Genomic DNA, 15,832 nt, shown 5'->3' with positions numbered 1-15,832 from the left:
TAGAACATTCTGATTTATTTTTATTAGTGAGATTTAGGTTTTACTTACCATAAATAAATAGGAGATTATATAAAGAATAATAAACATTTGAAATAAACAATACATGTTTATTTGAAACAATACTTTCAACAATTTTAAAATGTACTTTTACAGACTATATATGTTTCATTTCATGAATAATTAATTAGACATCCATGTTCCATATTTCCAAACATAATCATTTTGAAAGTGTAGATAAATAAATTTTTATTTTCTATTAAAAATAAAACAATATAATCAACAATTTTCGCTGATAAAACATTGAAAGTTTATTTTTAACATGCTTATATATATATATATATATATATATATATATTGCGCGCTTATGTGTGAGCGAGAAAGTGCGTGTGTTTGTTTCTATACACACGCGTGTGTGTTTGTGTATATATAGAATACGATAGATTAATTTTATCAATAGTAAATTTGTAGTTTTTAATATAATTTTTAAATAAATTGCTTTACATATAGTAAATAACAGCCAAAAGTTACGATATTTAATGCTGAACTTGAGCTACGAAATTAATTTTTCTCCGCAGTATAAAATTAACATTTACATTTAATGGCCCCATATAGAATTTCGTGTAAAAATTACGATAAAAATCGTAAAATCTTATTCGTACAATTATTTGATGGTTACGAGTATAAAAGTAATAAAAATACTTTATACCCATAGACTTGGAAATTGTAAAATTGTAGTGTCTGACAACACATATAACTGGTTCAGATTTTTATTTTATATATTGAAAGAATATAAATAACGATGAGAAATAATAAAATATGGAATCGATGGCTTAAGCAGAGTTACATCGACCAGGTCTTTATATATCAGGGAAATGATAAACTTCGGGTAAAGACGATGAATAATTCGTATCATATAGTTGTGCTTTGATAAATTCTTCGTAATTGTTTGGTTTTGGATGTACTGTTGCAAGTGCTGAAATGTAAAAAAAAAATCTTATAGAACTTCTCTAAAGCTTTCGTTTTAATTTACTATACATTATAACGAACATAACGATAATTTTAATTCAAACGTATTGTTAATTTTTGTTTGCATTATTTGTGTACGATTGAATATGCATTTATTCTTATTCTTCTTCAATTTCAAATCAGACTTGATTGTTAAATTATATAAATATAACGAATAAAATTTTGTAATATATATGTAGTATAAAGAAAGCAAAACATTAGAAAAATCAAAAATTGTATTTTATAATCATCTTAAAAAATTAATTGATAATCCATTGCCCAGCGCACAACTGATTAACGATAAAAGAAATATCAAAAAATAATAATTAAAAAAAAACTTTATAAAGTCATTTTAAATTTCGGGAATTGGAAGCGAGGAGTTTTTCTTTAAATAGATATTTCAATGGGTTGAGTAAAAATCAAAATAAGCGGAAACAACGCGATTCGAGAATTCGGTGTTGGGCAACGGTGCCGGCGTTTTCATTTATTAAATATTTGTCCGTAATTTTCACTCGCCCGTGATCATAAAAACATCGTGTGAGCGTTGGATTGAATTTCAAGCGATCCGAACGTATAGTACAACGGTCTAACGAACGATCGTCTCAATTTCATTATCCTGGAGAAATATACAAATAGTATGCTCACAATTAGTGTAAGCGTAGTCCATGAGTTTGATGGCTATTTGGAGCGAGCAATTCTTGATATTCTTGATAGGTGGGTAAACAGAGCCGTTGCGAAGATCGTCGGCGGTGACGATATCGGCGAGGGTGGTCGCCGCCAGGAGGAAAATCTCATCGGGTATATTCATTATGCCACAGCAGATTATCCCGAGGGCCGTACCCGGGAAGATGTAGCTGTTGTTGCCTTGGCCCGGGTAGAGAGTCTTGCCGTCATATGTCACCGGCTTGAAAGGCGAGCCGCTTGCGAAAATCGCGCGGCCCTGTATTGCAACGGACAAATCCAAATATATAGATAAAGTCGTTATTATCTGAACTGAAATTTTCATGCCCCGTTTGTGCAATCGAACAAATATAAAGACTTAATTTAAAAATAATCAGCCAATAATAATTGTTTTGAAAATCCCGTCTCCCTCTTTTCTCTCTGTCTTTACTTTTAATAAGTATTGAGGTAAATACATTAAAGGAGAAAGAGAGAAAATATGGGATGGACGGGACGATCGTGTGCTCCTTCCCCCGTGACGCCAAACTCCTGCCAAAACATGTCACCGAAGAGTTACCTGAGTAGCTGAGTAGGCCTCCTCGGCGGTGCACTCGGCCTTGATGGTCGGATTGCTGAGAGCAAAGATGACGGGACGTTTATTGTTCTCGCCCATTTCGACAAGTATATCCTGGGTGAAGGCGCCGCCGATAGCCGACGCCCCAATAAGGACCGTAGGTTTCACCTGGCGAACCACCTCCGCGAGGGTGTCTACCGGCTTGTGGTTCTGACGGGCGAATTGGCTCTTGTGCGTAGTCACGCCACCCTTCGGTCGGTCCTGCACGATCAGGCCCAACGAGTCCACCATCCAGATGCGGTTCTTCGCCTCCTTCTCGCTCACACCCTCTTTTAACATCGCTAAGACACAGAGCGAGGCGATGCCCAACGACGCCTTAAAAATTCAACGGGAGGATTTAGCGGAGCACGGAGATTATCGTGACATTAAACGATAAATTCGCGATCGGCACGCGATGTGCCTTTAATAATGTTAGTGTTGAATTTGCGAGTCATCGTGTACGCGACAGATAGAGTCGGTCGTCAGCCGAGCTCTCAAGCGAATAAAAAATATCTGCTTAAAAAGAGCGGCTAATTTTTTCATTTGAAATGCACAAGATGTCGACGTAAATGTGAAAAATTCTTAGTGAGAAATATTTGACGATGACATCTTAGTCGCGGCCTTGTCACTCACCTCTCCGGCTCCCTGAAATACGATCGTATTCTCGTGGAGCTTGGTGTTGGTGAGTCGTAGGGAGGCGAGAAGCCCGGCGACGACGACCGCAGCCGTACCCTGGATGTCGTCGTTGAACATGCAATAACGCTCGCGGTACCTGGTGAGAAACCTGAAGGCATTCTTGTTGCCGAAGTCTTCGAATTGTATGAGAGTACTCTGACCGAAACGCTGGACGACAGCCTCCATGAACTCGTCCAAGAATTCATCATAGTCCTTGCCGGTTATGCGAGCATGACGGTGGCCCATGTACATCGGATCTCTCTGCAACATCTGCGCGGTGCGCGAATGAGTTTCGAGTGCGTGGAAAGAAGGGTCATCAAGGAAGGGCGAAAAACAAAAACAAACAAAAAAAATGTTTAAAGGTTAAAATGTCGCGCGACAACGCGAGAGATATTCGCTTATTAAAATAGAATGAGCGTGGCTCGGTGAAGACGGCGTAAAGAGCGCAATCTTAAACGAAAGAAAATCCATTCCAGTAGAGGTTCTTGCTGGCAATGGATAAAAGATTAAAAGGACGCGAGTTTTAAATAATTTAAGTGTCGGAGACTCGATGGGAGGATCGGAAAAACTGCATCGTGAACGAGGAGAGTGAAAGTGGTGAGACGATAATGATTCGTACTTGATTATCGGTTCCGACGTCGAGGGTGATGGGCAGACACTGCTGGGGCTTGATGCCGGCCAAGCCGGTGTAGAGCGAGAGCTTGCCGATGGGTATGCCCATGCCCTGGACCCCGAGATCACCAAGGCCGAGGATGCGCTCCCCGTCGGTGACGACGATCGCCCGCACGTTGTGCTCTGGCCAGTTCCTAATAACGTCGTAAACGTGGCCCTTGTCGTGGAAACTGATAAAGAGGCCGCGGGGCCTGCGGTAAATCATCCCGAACTTTTGGCAAGCGAGGCCCACCGTTGGCGTGTAAACGAGCGGCATCATCTTCTCCAAGTCGTCTTCAAGCAGACGATAGAATAGCTTCTCGTTCCTGTCCTGTGGATGGCTTATTCGTTCAATCGTCCCATCCCATTTATTTCCCATTATTTTTCAATATGAAAAAGCTCGCTCGACTCAATACGAATTGCCAATCGATCGTTTCAAGACTTTTTTCTTAACTGGACATTATATAGCTTATTCTGATTTGTAGTTGGGGTGTAATTGCAAAGAGCAGAATAAATTGTGAATAAATTGCATTATTGCAAATGCAAATCCGATACTATTGCTAACGTAAGACGAGAGTATTGTAATTCAGTATTGATTTATATAATCTACCGTTCCTCATTGGATGTGCTAAATACTTTTATATGACTTTATTTTTAATAGACGTGAAATACTTTTGTAAAGTTAGTGGTCTGACAAATCTGCAGTTATTATTAAAGTAATAAAAGCGCGTAAATTTGGAACTTTATAAAATTAATATTTCTCCCAAAAGTCACGTTAGTTTCTTCTTAAATCTCACAAGCCGTTAATGAAATCATGCATGTCATTATATTGGCAATAATCGTTTTGAACGACAACCCGAGCTGCAATGCACATGCTATAATTAATTAACAATTAAAATTGATATTATAATGATTAATAAATTGTGTTTAGAAGGAAGTTTTGATTATAAATGAGGATACTATTTAGCTAGGAATATGCAAAATCATAGGTTATTATTGATTGATTGCCATTATAAATTATGCGTATGCATGAATTGTAAATTATATGAAAATATTATAAATGACATTATTCTTATTTAATTTAATATTTAATTCAAAAATATAAAAACTGTTAAATCTTATCTTATTTGTCAGAATTTTTAGTAAATTTCATTAAAAATTTGTTGTACATCTCTTATTTTATATATACACTGCAATTAATACAGTCATAATGACTCGACTATGCTCATATAATATTATTATTTAAATCGAATTGACAAATATTTAAAATACCAATTAATAATTTTATTTATGTAAATTTAATATTAGGTTATATATATATATATATATATATATATATATATATATATATTGACGATAAAGCAATTATTGTAATTTTAAATCAACAATCATGCAAGAATAATAATAATACTCGAGTCAACCAGAATGTTTTTTCATCCTTAATGTTTTCAAATGGTATAGCAGTTAACCTGGATTGCTTTCTAAATTCGAAAAATTAAAAGAATGAAGATAATATTGAATAAAAATGTGCATTATCATTGATATAGGACAAATCAACGAATTATTCATCTTCATTGATAGTAAAAATGCATTCGAGTATTACAATTATGTTGTTGTTTGTATTAGTTCTTTAAATGTCATTCTTTGGTCGTACATTCAACTATCCTTTTCTAAGAATATTTACATGATATTATATATATTTTATACGATATATAAAAGTCAAGCTACTTACAAATTTATTTCACTTTTACAGATTAAAGAACTTCGTGTAAAATATTCATAACATAATCGATTGCCGACATCAGGTTACATTGATTTGTAATTCATACGTTCGTGTTGCGTCAAGCTTTAAAGCACGTGAAAATACAGCTTTCAGCCTCTTAGTGAATCGCGTAAATGTCTTTTTAAAATGGACAGAGATTTTTAAAGGTAGTGTATTTCAAGTGCAGGCTAATGTCCTCGATTTGATCTCAAAATTCTCGCGAGTTACGAATAAAGCGGAAATTTATCAACAAGACATAAACAAACCAGTAGGCCGATGAGGTAAATGTACTTGGAGAGATCGTCGGGGTATCGCTCGAGGTTGAGCTTGCATAGTTTCAGCTGCTCTTCCTGAGTCCTGACGACCGCTGGCAGTAGTCCATGTATGCCCAGGGACATTCGCTCTTCGATTGTGAAGGCCAGGCCCTGATAATCAAATGCATAATAGTAGACGAATGTGATTTTTCAATTTGCCAATGTGTTCGTAGGCAGTAGAACAAAGAATTTATATGCTGTTATAATGCTTGAAAGGAAATTTAATTTATTCGTTCGATTGCGTTAATAGAGTATTGCATTTATACTAGTCGCATGCGAATCCAATACAAAAGGACTTTGTTTCCTGTAATAGACCGAATTACCATATCTATATTTATTTCAACGAAATCTCAAGATAATATATTTTAATTTTTTAATTTTGAGACACAATCTATATCAAATGTATGTAATAATAAATTAACCAAATCCATCGTTTACGTTTAAAAGATATTGGCTTAATAGGGGAGAATATATCGTAGTTATGTAAACATTATTGACAATTGTAATCTATTAATAATCTATTCGATTAATTTTATAAAAAAAATAAAAAATATTAATAATTTATTGCCATAGTTCTTCGAATATATTTTATAATTTCAAATAGAACATTTAATATTTAATGTTCATTATATGCGATGCATCTAAAAATGCGAATGAATGCCAATAAATTAAAATTATTACCTACATTGCACATATTCTGAGAATAATTAAATAGAAGCGTATTTAACGTCGACATGAAAAGAAACTTTCTATGCAAATTGATGAAAATAGGTATATAGCATTTTTATAAATTTCAAATGCCTACATTTAAAACTATTAACAATCTAGATCAAGATTCTTATAAAACAAAACTGTTTAAATAAAAGTTTACGAGTATTATAGAAGCCATACATTAAGCTGAATGTAATAAAAGAAACGAAGTATGGAGTAGTAACGATCAAGTGGTGAAGAAAGCCATGACCTAGAGAAAACTGGTGCATGTCCTTGCATTACTTAATAAATATGTACACGTGTCTACTGACAGTGTCTCATTAGAGTGCGTAAGCTTTCAAGAACACTCATCCACTGATGTATATATATATAACACCCCCCCCCCCCCATCCTCCTCTCCTTTTCACCTGCCCATATGAGTTAAAGTTATCAGGCTCATCGTGCCATCAGCTGACATAGACACATTACTATCCTTAATGAGGGAACATAACATCACTATTATAATTTTGCCTTATATTTTTATCTCTTTATCTCTTGAAATGGTCGTTGGAAGTGCGCCATAAATAGAATACTAATTATAATGGCACATAAATTATTTTCTTTCTACTTTACTATTCAGATAATGCATTGTAATTCGTAGAAATAAATCTGTAGATAGTGTAGATTTTGTTGGAATTTTATATATAAATATGAACAAAAATAATTTTCATTTCAAATTTATCCCCAAGATACCGAATAACATTAATAATACAAAAATTATCATCCAATTTCAAGATGTAATAATTCTTCGACATTATCAATGAAACATATACAGATAATCATTAAACAAGTAGGTAATGACACACGATGATTACTATTTACGATGTTCACTACTTAATGAAATAAATACTTTTTACGATCGGAATAAAAACTAACGATCGTGTCGATAGTTATTTCGTTACGTAAAATGGTAAATTATTTAAGTACTTGAGTATTTTTAGATCAAAATTCAATCGAAACTCTTTATCAGCGAGATATTTCGTTTCAGTAGTAATCAAATGACAATTAATTATCTTATTGTTTCTATTAGCTTTCTATTTTTGCTTAAAAAATTCCAATATATATGGAGAATTAATATAATATATACGTTCATTTAATGTCAAATTATGTAAATATTTCAATTGCTCTAATTACAAACAAACGGATATAAAATAAAATCAAAAATAGTATGCAAATTAATTTAAATACATTTGAATTTGTATTTGAAATAATAAAAAGCATTTACATAATATTTTCTTATGTTCGGTAATACAAAAAAGTCTTCAATTAAACCATAATTTTGCAGAATGAATAATTACAATCTCGACTATACGAATATTTAAAAATTATATTCTCGATGACAATTACAAATACACGTATCAGATTTCATTTCTTTTAAAGCAAGACTCAATGACGTCAGATCTTATCCCATTACCATTTCTGCTTCTCATGCTATACAATTTTTTTCATTATTTTTTTTTTTTGCTTGAATTATATATATATATATATATATATATATATATATATATATACAAAGGTAGATTAGCATGAAACTCAAACAGATTTGTAATCTAACTTGTTCGTGAAAATTTTTTATTTTTAAGAGATTATATTATTACTTTATTAGTCTTATAAATTTTCTCATTTATATACTATCATATATATATAATGCGTAGATATTAAAATATATAACAAATTACTTGTTATGAGTAAATTTCAAATAGAACATAAATTTTCGAATTTTCTAAGTACTTCAAATACAATCGAATAAAATGTTGTTTTTTTTTTTGTGAAAATTTTAAGTAATATTACTGTTATGTTTTACTACATATCATTTTCGTACGATATTACCAAATTAATGTAAATATATGATGTAAAGGTTTTGTGATAAAGCATATTATACTCTATTAATTATCTATAATACCCAGTTTTATTATAATGTATTTTATATAATCGTTTAATGTACCGGGTATCAAAACATTTTATATTTACATAATAAGTTTTTATCGGAATTTATATTCTCTCATATTTCGAAGATTATACATTTTTATAAAACATTGACATTCCATCCTATCATATATTTTAAAATTTTAAAATAGTAATTCTTATATATTAACCGATAAAAGAACAAGAAAGAAAATTTTGTACAAATAAATTTCTCATTTTACGATAACTTCTGACGTTAATTTATTCATTGAATTTAATATTCACAATTTGCAAAGTTTTTCGTATGTGAAATTTTTATTTTTACTTGTATGATTGTTTAATTTAAATTTTCTGTACTAGAGAATATTAGGCTTTAGAGAATTTCTTTCTTTTTACGAATATGTAATATTATTCATATTTAAATACAGAGTGTTAAAAAAAAATCAATAGTCGCATAGCCCACCAACATCATGAATAATAAACTTTGTATTCGCTCTTACATCTTTGTCATATATACAATATTGTCATTCATGTGATATTCAAGAAAAAAAAATTAACAATATATCTAATTACTATATAAATAATACCTTTTATAGTTAATAATTTTTCAAAATAAAATGAATTGCCGATGAGTTTCAACACATATTAGACAAATATTATTTCAATAAAAATGTTGTACCCGCATCTTCATAAATTAAATATTAATTGTTTCTTAAATTATTCTTGATTTTCTGAAATCTGATAAGTTCCACGAATTATAAATCCTATTGTATACGAGCATATTCGTAGCTCATGTTCGTGAAGTATGTGACGGTATAAGGAAATAAAAATACAGCTCTTTACCATAATTATTGATCTGTAATGTAACCTTTCGATTACTTCTCTACGTTACATCAAAATACTATTCTATTTCCCTTTAAATACAAATTATACGATTTTATTGCATTACTTTCCTTAGCCATTTCCATAATGAAATAAGTAAATATATAGAAAGTCAAAAACCAATTACGAATGATACTTCAAAACAAGTATTTTCACGATATAGTAAGGCTTTTTATTAGAGTATTTTTATTGAATCTCACGATTAGTTTCTGATTCAGAACAATAAAATTGACTTGATAAAAATCACAAAATTATTAAAATATCAATTTTACGGCAGCCTAATGCTATTGGATTAGATGACGAAATCATTTAATCCGATCACATTTACAAACTTCTTGACGTATTTCAATTTTACAGTACATTATAAAATGCGAGTATATCTTATAAAGCAACATTTTGAGAAATATATCGAACTATCGAAGATAATAATAGTTGTTAAGAAAGACCGCTCTCTTAATTTTACAAATTAAGATGTGATATAATACATAGGTTTAATGTCATGAAAAATTTGCACATTAAATATCGTAAAAATATCACGATAAAATAAATACAATGTACAATTCGCAAAATTTAAATAATACAACTTAAAATGGATAAGGGATAATAATTTCAATTAATTGTAAATTAATAATACGACAATCATATTTTATGAGAGATTAATTTCGTCTTATCTTCGATTTTTAAATTCATTCAAGTTAACATTTATCGTCTATTTTTCTTTCCACACTTATTAGAGACCAAAACGGCGAGAAAATATCGTCGATTAGAATTTCATAATAAACTACATTCGGACAATTAGTTTAGCATCCGCCCGTTAAAATCCAGGGCTTTAAAACAAATCAAAACGTACATAATCTTCGGTGAAAGGATGGAATGGCTTTGCCTTAGCGAACACTCCCGCAGCACAACAAATCACCGCACGCGGATAAACAACACGAATATAATAAGAAAATTAAGCCTCGCAGTCTTGAGCGACGGGTGAGGCGAGGGGAAGCATCGAGCTCGCAAGATAATGTATATCAGAAAAATTACCCTTCCATCGATGGACAGGAGGGGCTCCGGTATGCGTAGCGAGCGGTTCTCGTGCGGGATCAATACCCACCAGTCGTTTTCCATTGTCAGCTCTGATTGCTTGGGAATTCAGCCTTGGAAGCATCACAGGCTAGTCGCGACCGGGAAAAAAAGCAGACCGAACGGTCGTCGTCGGGTCACGTCGCGAAAGAAGACAGGTGGCGAAGGTGGACAACGTAAGGCGAGGCTTTGTGAAATGAAGGGAGGGGCGAGGGAGGAGGCGAGAGCGCCGTCGATGTCGTAGCCGTCGCGACGCTCGATCCGTTCTGTTACGAGGTCCGCACGAGCCTTGGGGTAAAAGACCTCGCGCCACCTGCCCTCGGCTCTACCTCCATATAAACCACCACTGTGAATCGATAGTCCACTTCCTCGAGGAAAGCCAGGCCGATGCACTTTGGCTTAGACGTTGCGAGGATCCCGGCAATTACTAAGCGTCTTTCGCGCTGCTTCCTCTACTTCCACTACAAGGGGCACCTTTAAAGGAAAATATAGGAATAGACGAGCGATGAAGAACGACGAATGGCCGATGTAGATCGATTTTTAAAAGGAAATGTTCAACTAACATCGGTTTGCCTTAAGGAAGGCGAGATTCGATTATTCTCGATCGCTCTGCCGGCTTAAACTAACGATGGCACATATAAATAAAAAATGCAAATGCTTTGGTAAAAAAGCACAGTGTCAGCTATCCCCGGCAATAAAATAGAAGTGTGACATGGCGTTTCTTTCAACTATTTTCACAAATATTTGCTCGATCGATTTCACTATTGCTATACCGACAATGCTCGCGAATGTTAACGGATAACTTTCAAAATTACGATGCGCAATCGCTCCGCTTTAACATTCTCGAAAGAATGACTGAATGAGCAATGTAGTTTGTTTCGTAAAAAAAAAAAAAAAATATTTGCTTATTTTTTAAATGAACAATAATTAATATCCTTACTTATACATAATATACAAGGTTTATGTGCGTGCGTATTTCTATTCAAACGCTATCTGCGGAATAATATCTCATACAGTGGTTTTGAACCACCGATAATCTCAACTTTTAAATATCAAAACGTAACCCAACAATATCATGCCAAATAGAAGTCATTTATTTTAAATAATAATCATTTAATTAATTTATAAGTAAGAATGTGTAATCACTGCACAAACGTAATGTAATTTTTACTAAGAATTTTATAAGTCTTAAAATAATATATGTATCATAATATATTCAATTTATATGCTTCATATAAAACATATTATTTACAAATATTAATACAAACGTTCATCAAATTAAGCATAGAAGTCTTTAAATTGTAACAATGTACGGAATAACATTAATTATATAAATATTTCATATTTCATTGTGTAAAGGTATAAGTTGTATAATAAAGAAGATGATTAAAATCATTATACAATTGTAAAAGACGTAATTAAAAGATAATTTATGCGCTGTAAAAAAAAAAAGCGAATAATTTAAATATTGTTTTTTATAATTTCAATTATTCTAAATATATTTTTATTGTGAAAGATCTACCTCCTGTTCACTTGGCCTGATATTTTCTTACTTGTAGAAACACTGAAATTAAATATCATGTAAGCGATATAAATTATTAATATATAATATCAATGAGAAATCATCGATTCTTCTTCATTATCGCTTTTAATCACATTCATAATTAATATTTCCCATCGAAATTTCCTTTCAGTTGCTTATTTGTTCAGGTAAATCGAATTTTTTGAATGAACAAATTAAGCAATAATTTATTGCCGAATACACTTATTTATTTTTCGATTTACTTAATCGAAAAGCAACAAGTCTTAAATAACTTTCTAGTGTGCACTAACGAATTCATCGCCTTTACTATTACATTCCATTCCCACAATTCTCAATTATATTATTTATACTTTATGCAAATGTTACTTTTATGAAAAAACTGTTTGCCACAAATTAAATTTAACAAAATATATTTATATACCTTGAATAAGATTATGTTATAATAGCTTATGTTATATTCAACAAGTTCCATCTACATTAAATTTATTTTCATTAAATTTAGATTTTTTCTTAAAGAATTTTAAAGAATGTATGGTATTTTTATTAATGATTTAATTGCTCAGATAATTTACCAACCCGAATGAATTTTTGCAAAGTATCTACATTTCTTGCAAATAAAAATTAATGTTTTGTGCAGAATAACAAAAAATTAAAATAAAATTACGTTGTCGTTATAATGTCATGACACAATTGGTTTCATTAGATGATTGAAACAAATTTTGCCTTTAATCCATAACAATGGTCTAATACCGTGAAGAATTATTTAAAAATTCAACAATAGGAGAAAAAAAATTTATTTATAAATATTTAATATAGATTAGAAGATTAAAAAAAAAAAAAAAAAAAAACTTACTCTTATTAATTACATTGCAATAATCTATCACTAAGTAAAATTAATTAAGTAAATAAAACGATCGAGGCCTTATTTTTTGACAAGAAGACGTTCGTCAATATTTTCTTTTCCGAGTCTTTTCGTAAACGTTGAAAAGAAAGAAGGATAAAACGTATATGCAAACCATTCTTGCTGCTTTTTCCCAAGCATATTTTCCTTTCTGTATTCGCGTGTACGTAAATGAAAAACAACAAGGTAGGAAGGGGAAATGTTCATAAGCCACTTTGAAAATCGCGCGCATGGAGCGTATAAAAAGTGCAAGTCATCCTTACGCTTCGACCAAGTGCTTACAAGACGACAAAGCCGTTGCTCCTTCTACTCCACTCGAACGAATCCTGACAGATGCAGGACGACCTTGAAGACGAAGTATCACCTAAGGCTGAAGTACATCGAATACGAGGCAGAGGAGGAATATCAAACGGCAATAAATATTGCTATTAAAATTAATTGTTAAGCGACTTGAAACGAGTTTCAAACTGCATTATCAACAATTTTGCAAACCTCCTGTGAGTTTAAATTCGTTGGACTTAATCAATATATGACAATTGTGCATTAATCGTGCTGAAACCGATGAGCCTAAATTTTTCTTTTTTTTTTTTTATTAAGAATGCACTCAACGCCATTTAATCTACATTTAAATTTTCAATATAAATAATCTTGTCGAATTTTTACACTCTTTATGACAATATTGAATATTGCTAATACCATACGAGCCTTCTAATTCTAGATTATACTGTATTTTAGGAATGTTGAAACGACATTAGTCAATAATATTATTATTATTAAAAAAAGAAAAAAAATCAACAACAGGCATTTTTAATCGTTTTACTATGAATATTCATTCTGAAATTTCAAATTCTGAATAGAAATATAAATATGAGTGCATTTAAATGCAAAATAATGTGAATCATTAATAATATTCTTAACCTATTACATTATTAATTTTCTTTTTAATTTTGTACTAAACATTTTATATTCCTGTTCGCTATTATATCTCCATAATTTGATGATGATGATAATGATTTTTTTATTTATCTATCCTTTGAGATATATATAAATAATCGTGTATAATTGAAATATTTATTGGAAATCAATGAGATTTAATAATGTTGTTTGGTTCTATTATGCAAAACAAACTATTGAATGTTTATATAATTGTATAACAATCAAATGAACCCTTTTAATTGAAAATTACGTAGAATATAAATTTCATGCGATGACGAAAAATAAAGGCCGTAAAAATACTGAAATCTTTATCAAAATATGAAATATTGGATGACTATAAAATATGTATTTTATCATATTAAAAGAACTTTCATTTTCGAATAATTGAAATGCCAAAAAATGGATCATATATTTAAACAAATGCGTATTAACAAAGTATTATATTTCCAAATGATATAATATTTTTAAATCATTTGATATTTTGAAAACATTAAAGCTGTCTACAAAAGTTAAAATTTTTAAAAATCTTTACATAATATGAAAACTTAAAGTACCGATGACTAGTAATAAATATTCAAGTTAACGCGAGCAAAACTAATTTATTTATTTACAAAAAAAAGAAGTATTACTAAAAGTAAAATTATAATTATAATTGTACTATATTTCATTTGATATTCGATAATAAACATTCACATTTATCTTTACAATTACAGTTATGCTATCATTTGGGTTAGATTACACTATTACTTTGTCAGTATTTTTCATACTTATATTTTATTTTTAAATTTAAATTGAAATCATTTAAATTGAACAAAGTAATTATTTTATATTATATGGTGTTTATAACCGATTTATTTCCTTCACTTCATTTATCAAAATACAATGAAAAATTCAATAAAATAACTTGATAATATAGTATAGCTTAGTTTAAATAAAAAAATTCTTAAATATTATGAGTTGATATGAAAGGTGAAAAACAATTATGTATTTCTTTTTTTTAATTATGTCATGTTATAGAAAATTATTCTGAGTAATATAGTTAATCATACCATGTATGTATATATATATATATATATATATATAATTAAGTTGATAGAATTTTCTTAATAAATAAATGTTAAATGAATTTGTAATATAATGTTCTTCAGTAGACCAGGTAATTTATCTTTTTTTTAAGTCATATACATATTTGAAATATACAAATTGTTAGCATATATATATACATAATTACATAATGTATACACATTGTATGTAAATTATAAAGTAATTAAATTTTTAAATACAATTCTTTTATTACAATATTATTAAATATTCATAATATAAATATTTGTCATCTATATATTTGTATATATTTGTAAATGAAACTAAAGTTTGTATTAAATATCTTATGAGACCTAACTAAACCAATACAATTTTAATCATTTCTATAATATTCTATAATAATAATATAGTGAAGTCGAATATTTATATCAATTTATGGAGCTTGTTTTTTAAATTAAATTTAAAAATATATCTACATACAGATATATATATATATATAAGCAAATTTAAATTTGTTAAAGATGTCTTTATAATATTAAAAGCTGACATTAAAGATTTAGTAGAAACAAAATCTTCAAATTTTCAACTTATTCCAAAGTTGTCTATGTAGACTGACATCGTTCGATACATTTTATGAAATTAAAATTATATATATTTTTAATGATTTCGTCATTTTGTATTTCTCATTTTTATTACAGAGTCATTCGTACGCGTAGCAAATAATAATCTTAATGCCCATATTTAATTCATTTAGAAACAATTTTATCTAGTAAATGAGAGCATTTATTTTTGATAAGAATATGATTATCTCAAAGGGAGGGAGACAGAGAGAGAGAGAGAGAGAGAGAGAGAGAGAGAGAGAGAGAGATAGGTTGTATATAAATTTAAAAAATTATTCACATTGTAATTAATTCTCTATTAATTTTTTACAATATTTTGTACTCTGTTATCGAGGTGTTGTCAGCAAAAAATGCAACAACTTATAAAAGCTTAAAGTCGAGCTATCAATAATAGATTTAACGATCGATCATTAACCTCTGTACTTAATGTTATAAAATTGTCATTGCTTGTGTCTTTTACGCGAATTTCTCGGATATACTTATTGTATATAATGTCGTCGTGT

At 30.3% G+C, this 15,832-nt stretch overlaps 1 protein-coding gene across 2 annotated transcripts in view; it reads right to left on the bottom strand.

Moving 5' to 3' along the window:
* Positions 1-446: 446 nt before the first annotated feature.
* Men (NADP-dependent malic enzyme) overlaps positions 447-15,832 on the bottom strand; it is a 17,964-nt gene continuing 2,578 nt past the window's right edge. Inside the window, exons 1-7 of one of the 2 annotated variants that reach the window (XM_011497351.1) lie at positions 10,250-10,406; positions 5,633-5,791; positions 3,573-3,935; positions 2,912-3,223; positions 2,243-2,614; positions 1,651-1,945; positions 447-973 (exon numbers count right to left, since the gene is read on the bottom strand). In XM_011497351.1, coding sequence (XP_011495653.1) covers positions 858-973; positions 1,651-1,945; positions 2,243-2,614; positions 2,912-3,223; positions 3,573-3,935; positions 5,633-5,791; positions 10,250-10,333 — 1,701 coding nt within the window. In that variant the 5' untranslated portion in view covers positions 10,334-10,406 and the 3' untranslated portion in view covers positions 447-857. Of the gene's footprint in view, positions 974-1,650; positions 1,946-2,242; positions 2,615-2,911; positions 3,224-3,572; positions 3,936-5,632; positions 5,792-10,249; positions 10,407-15,832 lie in introns of those variants that run through there. The other variant, XM_011497350.1, reaches the window with a different exon arrangement.

Source organism: Ceratosolen solmsi, unplaced genomic scaffold (genome assembly GCF_000503995.2).
Source record: "Ceratosolen solmsi marchali unplaced genomic scaffold, CerSol_1.0 scaffold47, whole genome shotgun sequence".
Classification (NCBI taxonomy): domain Eukaryota; kingdom Metazoa; phylum Arthropoda; class Insecta; order Hymenoptera; family Agaonidae; genus Ceratosolen; species Ceratosolen solmsi.
Note: the sequence above shows the minus strand (reverse complement) of the source record. Positions and strands in the feature narration are given on the sequence as shown.